The sequence below is a fragment of the Macrobrachium rosenbergii genome, chromosome 51, assembly GCF_040412425.1.
Source record: "Macrobrachium rosenbergii isolate ZJJX-2024 chromosome 51, ASM4041242v1, whole genome shotgun sequence".
NCBI lineage: Eukaryota > Metazoa > Arthropoda > Malacostraca > Decapoda > Palaemonidae > Macrobrachium > Macrobrachium rosenbergii.
The window spans coordinates 58752883-58761162 of NC_089791.1; the positions used below are offsets into that span (position 1 = coordinate 58752883).

Below are 8280 nucleotides of genomic sequence, written 5' to 3' on the forward strand. Positions count from 1 at the left end.
TTTTATCCTCAAATCTATTCTTAAGGTAGTTGTACAGCAGAAGTTAGAGGTACAAATAATGAAGCCATTAAGCAATGAATGAAGAGATTTATGTAATTTAGATAGTCAAGCCAGGCGCTGGGGTACTTTCAGCCATTCGGCGTTTAAGGCAGTGAAAAGAGAGAGTTGGAGTGGTTAGAGAGCTAGATAAAGAGATCCAGAAAACTGGGGTGATGAAGTACAAGAGTCTAATGGTGGAACTGGAAGAAAACCCCAAAGTTGTCCTAAGAAGTAACAGAGGTGTTGGATAGCAGTACTGAAGAAAGAAAGCGGGAATGAGGTAAAGTAAAAGGCTAAAAAGTGGGTGCAGCTGGGGGCTGAAGTGTCGCTACAGACACCCTTCACTAATTCCTACAGTGCACCATTTGATGTGCACTGACAGACTACCCCGCTAAAGGGATGACTAAAGAGGATGGCGAATTGATATTCTGTCTGATGAATAAAAGATCATCCATGAAGAAATAATAAGAAATATTTGATAAGGAATAAGGGCTGTGATTTCGAGCGGCTTCACTAGATGTCAAATATTAATATTGATGTTAATAATCATTGATGGAATAATTACAACTATGTATAGTTCTATATGCATTTATCAATGATATGAACTCAGTGATGCTGCCAACGTGGCAGAACAGTGTTAAAAAGCCTGCAGTATTATAATTTTCATAACAGCATGGTGGATATTTCTATTAAAAAGAAATTTTGATAACATCTACATCTATATATGGCACCAGCTGTTAAGGTCACAGCACTCAGGTTATGTAACCGCTTTCTTCATCTAACACTCCTAGTCTGGTTCACCTTCCCATAGATATAAAAGACCTTGAGACATTTTCCTATTCTGTCACCCAGTAGGCAGATAGGTTATCAACATCGTCGTCAAGAGGTAACTATAGCATCACTCTCTTTAAAGCTGTTTCCATTGGTGTTTGCGTACACATTCATGTAAAACATTCTGAAATCAGAGAAACCGGAGTCAATGGACGAGGAAATTGCCTAAAAACGAGCAATTATAGTGGAAATAAAGCACTAAAAAAACTAGAAAGCAACTGGGAAAACATGGATTTCATGCCACGTCAAGAAAACACAGTAGTTGGACTAACGAAATATGCCCAACTAACATGACTTACTGGTGTGAAAGGGAATCTGAGGTAAGGAGCTGCTGTTAATTAGTATCTTGTGGCTGGAGAGATGACTGACGGACACATTTGCTCGTTGGACATTTGGCTGAAAAAATATTTCAGCAACCTTATCTTTGACTGAACGAACATTTTATCTAATGGACATCATGGCCTTTCTTATTTTTTAAAATGTTTTATTTATCTTTTTAATATTAAAAATCTGAACTACCAGGGAATATGGAATTTCTTTGTTTCATTTCCGTTTTCTTCAACAGCTCACCCCAAGCGACCATCAATCATGAAGTTTGCAGCAGCGCTGATGCTGATGCTGCCCCTCATTGCCTCTGGCCGAGTGCCTCTGGCCAAGACTGAGGAAGAGGGCGAAATCTGGGCTGTTCTGGTTGCCGGAACTGAAGAATGGGATGAATACCGCTTTGAGGTAAGAATAGTTGGGGGTTCCTTTGCTATATTTAGTTACCAGCCTAAACATACAACATTTTTCTGAAACTAGTGGGAATTGTTTTTGAGTTACAAGACAACTGAAGAGCTTTCCAGAGTGAGTATTCAACACTGATACCGGATGAAGAACAAACAGAAGTATCATTAAAATAATAGACCCCCAACCGCTGGTGACAACAAAAATAAAATATAAAAAGTCGTCGGTCATGAATACTGTGTTCATCTTAAGATCAAAAAATATTTTTAAACTTACGAGACAAAAGGACAAATTTCTTTGATTCACTCCTTTATTTCTGCATTTTACCTGATACAAATTTCCTTTGTAGGCCGACATTTGCCACGCATATCAGATCTTGAGTGCAAATGGCATCCCTGATGACCACATCGTTGTGATGATGTTCGATAACATCGCTGATAACATGGTGTAAGATTTTGTATTCTCTTTTATTGGCTTTATTCAGCTAATAAAACATTATATTCAGTTACTTAACTAAACAAAAAATTAACATCACAATAGAACATTGCCTCTCCTTGAACATGTGACTGTTAGCAAACTTAAGAATACAAAACCTCCAAAAACCCAATTAGCTCTTCATTTCCAAGAGACATTTCTAGATATCAACATCCTTTATGTAAAAAGTAAAGCAATGGAATGTTTTTTCCACTACTATGGTTGTATTCCTTTAAAGGACAAGTTTCTAAGTTTTGCGCCCCGATCTGAATCCATTGCCAACTCTAGTCAATTTATCGTCAGCTCATATCCCACCATCCAAAAAGTTTCCTTGCCAGCAATCAAAAATTCTTTGAGGTATCTTCCAATAATTATGGATCCAGATCTGTTTCAGTTATGAATCCACCTCCAAGGTCCTTTCAGGGACTACCCAAGAAATGTCAATCTGATGACAATATTACTGTGACCTGCAGGCTGAGCAACTCGGCCGGCGGTCTGCGCTGCACCTCTTGAGCCTCTGCAATACATCAATGTGTTTTATGGGTCGGGCGAAGGGAGAGCCCGTGCTGAGATAGAGCTAAGCCTAACTATGTACAATGCCCATACTACTCACTATCTCAAAATTTACTCTTCTCCTCCAAAGAATGACATCAAAACCCAATGAAAAACATTGAATGGATCCCAGATCTGGATGCATTTCAAAACCCAACATCTCTCCACAAAACTTCATTGTAATTCATCATCTTTCATCATAAGAATCCCCTCCAAAGAATGACATTAAAACCCAATGAAAAACCTGGAGTGGATCCCAGATCTGGATGCAATTCAAAACCCAACATCTCTCCACAAAACTTCATTGTAATTCATCATCTTTCTAAATATCTTACTATAAGAATCCCTAGATCATTATCCAGATACATCTCAAAAGCTGATAAACTATCCCTTGATCAATAACCCACCTATCCACAAAATTTAATTGAAACCAGTCAGTAATTTCTGAGACATATTATGGTCAGACAGAGAGACAAACAAAAGAAATGGACACTAACCTTCCGACTTCATAGACTAAGGTTATAATAAAATACGTAAGTTATTGCCAAAAATTCTAACCGCCATTATTTCAACGTTAACAGCAATCCCTTCCCTGGCAAGATTTTCAATAGTCCTACCGGGGATGACGTGTACGCCGGAGTCCCTAAGGATTACACCGGTTTACAAGTAAACCCTGAGAACTTCTTCAAGGTCCTCAGGGGTGATGCCGAGGGCCTTAAAGGTATTGGCTCCGGAAAGGTTATCAACAGTGGCCCCAATGACAGGATCTTCATAAGCATAGAGGGCTTTGGAGACACTGGTATCTTCTACTTCCCCAGAGACCTCATGAGGGCCAATGACTTTGCCAACCTTGTTATGGAGCTGAAACAAAATAACATATTCAAAGAGGTCTCTACCGACTGCTTATTCTCTTCTCTTTTGTGATATTTACGAAATGTGTGACGTGAGAATTAATGATTATTTAAAGAATTATACTTTAATTCAAAACAATCAACACTGACTTTCATGAAGTGAATTGCTGGTCTGATGAGGAATTTCAATGTCCTTTTGCAGATGATGGTATACATGGGTTCCTCCTGCTCCGGTTCCATGTTCCAAGACCTCTTCCCTGATGACATTGGATGTAAGATTATTTCTTTGCAAACGGCTTTTAGGATCTGAACTTGTTTAGCCTATTCTTGATTGATGATTGACAGTGAATACAATCAACTCTAGATAAAGAAAGAGACGAGTTGGACAAAAGTAAATTATGTGAATTAAAACATGTGACTGTTGATAAACTAAATCTTTAAAAATGTTGTAGGATAAGATAAAATAACATTTAGATGAACAAATCAGTTGTCAAGATATTTTTGCTGACACTGGAAAACTGATCGACTTAATTTTCTGATCCTTTTTCTTTCACCTGTATTTGTTTTCTCCTCTCCAACCATTGCAGGATCGTCTACCTCCTCTCTTATTCCATTTTCTTTCACCTTGTCCTCTGTCTTATCTTCATTCTCTCATTCATTATCAACACCACTCACCAAAACGAACACACTGATTTGTTTTGAGTTACTCTTCGTGCAACATCATCATCTTGCCTCCCGATTTCTCATTTCAGTTTATGCTCTTTCCGCTGCTGACCTTGTGGAGACCACCTATGCAGCTTACTGCTTTGACGCTCCAATATACAACTGCTTGGGTGACATCTTCGGTGTCAGCTGGATGGAGGACGTTGACGCCGTGAGTCATTCACTAATGAGTGGTTTCAGTAACTGGTTGACATTAATGTCATAATTGCTCCATGCAGTTACTGGGAGCACAGTTTAGATCAGTTAAATAATTGTATAACCACATTGATTCTTAAAAATATTTCAAATATAAATCAAACGCAATATTTACTAAATAGTTAAAGGAAATGTATTTTCATTCCTGACTGCAATATATCATCCCTTAAACTGCATTCCTACTATGACATACAATTCTCTAATAAAAGACTGGTAAGTTTCCTCTTCTTGCAGAAAGATCCTAACACTGAACTTCTTAAGGAAAACTTTGAGGTAGCAAAAGAACGGACTTACTTATCTACAGTCATGCAGTGGGGACAGAAAGCTATTGAGAATGAGCCAGTTGCTGCTTTCATGGGTAGCAAGGGGTCCTACACCTCCCCACCTAAAAATTATTCAGTTGAAGAACGCAAAGTAAGTTGAACTGGTCTTGTGAGGGACTCTGCGGCTCTCCAAAGAAACTCATGAACTCGCCTAACTGTATTGCGGTTGATATATAAAAAAAAATCTTGATTGTATAACATCTGTAGGGAGTATGAATCAATTCATTTTCAAATATCAAAGTATTTCAACTGGGCATAGCGTTAAGTTTATTTTTTGTCTGGATTAGATTCCCCTTGGTGGTGCAGTGAAAGAAAAATCTGAGAAAAAACTTTTTTCTGTTCTTAATGGTTTTAATTCTTCTTGGCTCACGGTCTGTGCTTTCTCCTAGGCTTCTGTTGTGCCAAGCCGAGATGTACCTTTGGTCAATTTGCAAAAGCGGTTGCGGGACGCCATAACCCTGGAGGAGAAGGCCCGACTGAGCAGCGAAATTACAGCTCTTAAAAATGTTAGTTTCGCGATTATAAATAAAATTTTCCTTTTCCAGTAAATTTCGTTGCATTGTGATATTTGATTCACAAAGAATCTTTGGAATGATCAATGCACAAAGATGGTATATTTAAGTTATGAAACTGTTGCCTATAACTGTCATTGGTTTCTTATTTTTGTCAACGAAGCAAAGATGACCTTTACATTATCCCATAAAGCTCTCCGATTTGTCTTGGATTTAAATGTCCACAACACAGTTATTTTAAGCACATTTCTGTAACAACCAACTGCAATAAATATTTCATGATCAGTCTGTCACTGATCTTTTGAAAAGTTGAATAAGAGATTAATACATATTGTGACCACATGATAAGAAAATTTTTTTAATGCTTTAAAACGAGTTGTTACACAAGCTTTTTTTTTTTTTTTTTTTTTTTTTTTTTTTTTTTTAACAGAAACGATCTATGGTCAAGCACGTAACGGAAAAGATCGTCCTGAGGGTCGCCGGAGACGAGAAACTGGCGCAAGAACTCATGACAAGAAAGCAAGAGAAGATCACCGCCTGGGACTGTTACAAAGATGCCGTCGATGCCTTCCACGACAACTGCCTCAGACTAGGAAAGGTGAGATCGTTGTTTTACTATATATCTGAATAAAACCTGCAACCATTTGATATATTCATGCAGGGGGTTTTAGACCCAACTTTAGACACTCCATTTATTAAAATTTTTTTTATTCCTTCTGTCTCAAGAGTACCGTAGTTCCTATTACAAAAACACCCAAAGCCTTTCTCCAAGAGCCCCGACCCACGGATTTTGTAATTTGAGATCTTTATTCTGAAAGTTGGGCCTTTCTGTTATCTACCTTGGATGCCAGAACATCATTTGAACAGAGGTGTGAATATATTTCTTTTTTCAGACAACTTTCGCCACGAACGTCGTCCCAACGCTGCTCAACCTGTGTGAATCGGGATACAACTCGGACGTCATCGTCCAGGCAACCAAGATCGTCTGCGTCTTTCCAGCCATCCACAATGATCACTAAAAGGGTTTCCTTTGCTTAGCGACGTTTGCCGCCGATTAATATGAACTATATATTCAGAGAAATCTATTTCATTATTATTACTATCATTGTTATTATTATTATTGACCAGGAAGTGACACGGCGGATTTTGTGTAATGACTTGCAAAGTTGATGAACACATTCATGTATTTATATTTTAATTTTAAACAATTGCAATGAGCTGTTAGTGAAATTGATAGGACTGGTACTATTTTAATATAATCTTACTTCTTTAGTATCACAATCATAACCAATAATGTAATCAAATATAACATTCCTCCATTACCGATGCTGAAAAATATTGTATTATAATCATGTTTTATATAAACCTATTAATATGGTTTTGAAATTATACAAAACTGAACAATAAAGCCCCATCTCCAATACCAGAGAAAATTGTTTGGAAATCCACTAAGTGAAAAAATCTGGAATTGTACTTTCCAGAGCAAACACAAATCAAACGGAATGCCATGATGAAAAATCCAGTCTATCGACTCCTTTATTTTAATCTTTGAAAGTTACTTCAGAAGGCACTTAATTTTACTATTACTTCCAGGTCCCTCATTTACGCGCTTTAAAAATGAAGCAAAGTGTGTCATATCTACTCTCGATTCAGTCCCTCTGATTTCAGCAGAGCTGATGCGTTTACATTGCAACCAAACTACAATTTCTTGGCGCGCGTGTGAGAAGTCAGTCCTAGTTTCAGAAGTTGCATGTCAAAGTTAATTATTCCGTAATCATCGAGTCGCAAAACAAAGTACGTACAGCACTCAACAGCAGTTAGGAATGATGAGCCTCCCGCTATATGACTAAATGCACAAGCGGATTAGCAAGATGCCAAAGAATTCTTGCCAAAACGTGTGATAGAACTACTGCGATTATCAAGAAAAAATAATGAATTCTTATGGTCTTCCACAAGTGCTTTGTGATAATGTAACAATAGCGATTCTCTACTGCTTCAGCTAACCTAAGAAATGCTCAGGTTAAACTGGAAACGGACCGGGTCGATAAAAGTTGTACACCGAGTAGTGAAGTACACTACTGCTATACTTCACGAAAGACCACCTCAAGGCAAGATGGAGACAGTGAGACATGCCCACTTTGTGACAGGAAAAATGAAAATAACAACATTAACCAATATGAAAGAAAAGCAAAATGTAATCTAGTCGTATAAATCTGACGTAAAAATACTATCTCTAAAGACTACCAATGAAGGTGAATATCAAGTATACCACTCGAGCTTCTGACAATAAACCGAGAAATCAGTGTAACGGAAGCCTGATATTATATTAAATAATATCACTTACGCCTCTCCTTCATAGTCTAGCCCTTGAGTGAAAATTCTTTTAACAGCTTTATGTTCAAAAGGACAAATATTTTAATCAAACTTTCGATAATGCTGTCCAGTTTCCGAAAAGTAATTGGAATGAATTATATGCAGGTGGAGGAAAGTCCAAACGACCTAACCTGACCATTGTCAAGACTAAAATCCACATGGCAGAATTCATCAGTCGCAAGTTCTATTATATTCAGTTACAAATTAGTGCGTTTTTATTTAAAACCAATTCATATTTGACTGACATAAGCCAACCCAGTTCGTTCGTTTACTTAAACTTTTCTCAAAAAAAAGTTATAGGAAGCATAAGCCTCCCATAAAAAATGGGGATGAGAGAGAGAGAGAGAGAGAGAGAGAGAGAGAGAGAAATGGAATGGAATATAGAATTTAGGTCAAAGGCCAAGCACAAGTACCCTTGAGGTCATTAAGCGCTGAAAGGGAAATTGAGAATAAAGTTAAAGGTGTAACAGGAGGAAAATTTTGTAGTTGCAATATTGTTATGAGTGGGTGGAGAGTAAGGCAGAAGAAAATATGAGCGAAGGTACAGTAAAATTAAAGGGGTCCCAGCTAGGGGGCGTAGGGACCCTGCAAAGAACCTCACGTGGTGCACTGTAGGCATCAACCCCTTACCGCAGCGTTTTCAAATTGTGGGCCCCTACCCTTCGGTGGGTAGCTAGGTAA

General features: G+C 37.9%; 1 protein-coding gene across 2 annotated transcripts; it reads left to right on the forward strand.

Annotated features, from left to right (window-relative positions):
- Positions 1 to 857: 857 nt before the first annotated feature.
- Positions 858 to 6311, forward strand: LOC136833441 (legumain-like). 2 transcript variants are annotated; one of them, XM_067095601.1, is made up of 10 exons: positions 858 to 925; positions 1436 to 1599; positions 1946 to 2043; positions 3204 to 3510; positions 3676 to 3745; positions 4226 to 4347; positions 4626 to 4805; positions 5104 to 5220; positions 5657 to 5824; positions 6120 to 6311. In XM_067095601.1, exons 2-10 carry the CDS (start codon positions 1459 to 1461, stop codon positions 6243 to 6245), a joined length of 1329 nt encoding a protein of 442 aa, XP_066951702.1. In that variant the 5' UTR covers positions 858 to 925; positions 1436 to 1458; the 3' UTR covers positions 6246 to 6311. The 2 variants fall into 2 exon arrangements, with proteins under 2 accessions (XP_066951702.1, XP_066951703.1); XM_067095602.1 differs by lacking the exon at positions 858 to 925 and adding an exon at positions 1062 to 1190.
- The last annotated feature ends 1969 nt before the right edge of the window (positions 6312 to 8280 follow it).

What these genes read in the sequence shown, in the direction of transcription:
- LOC136833441 (XM_067095601.1), top strand. Translation starts at nt 1,459, where the DNA reads ATGAAGTTTGCAGCAGCGCTGATGCTGATGCTGCCCCTCATTGCCTCT. An exon ending in GGGATGAATACCGCTTTGAG is followed by an intron (nt 1,600 to 1,945) that starts GTAAGAATAGTT and finishes TTTCCTTTGTAG; the next exon opens with GCCGACATTTGCCACGCATA. An exon ending in AACATCGCTGATAACATGGT is followed by an intron (nt 2,044 to 3,203) that starts GTAAGATTTTGT and finishes CAACGTTAACAG; the next exon opens with CAATCCCTTCCCTGGCAAGA.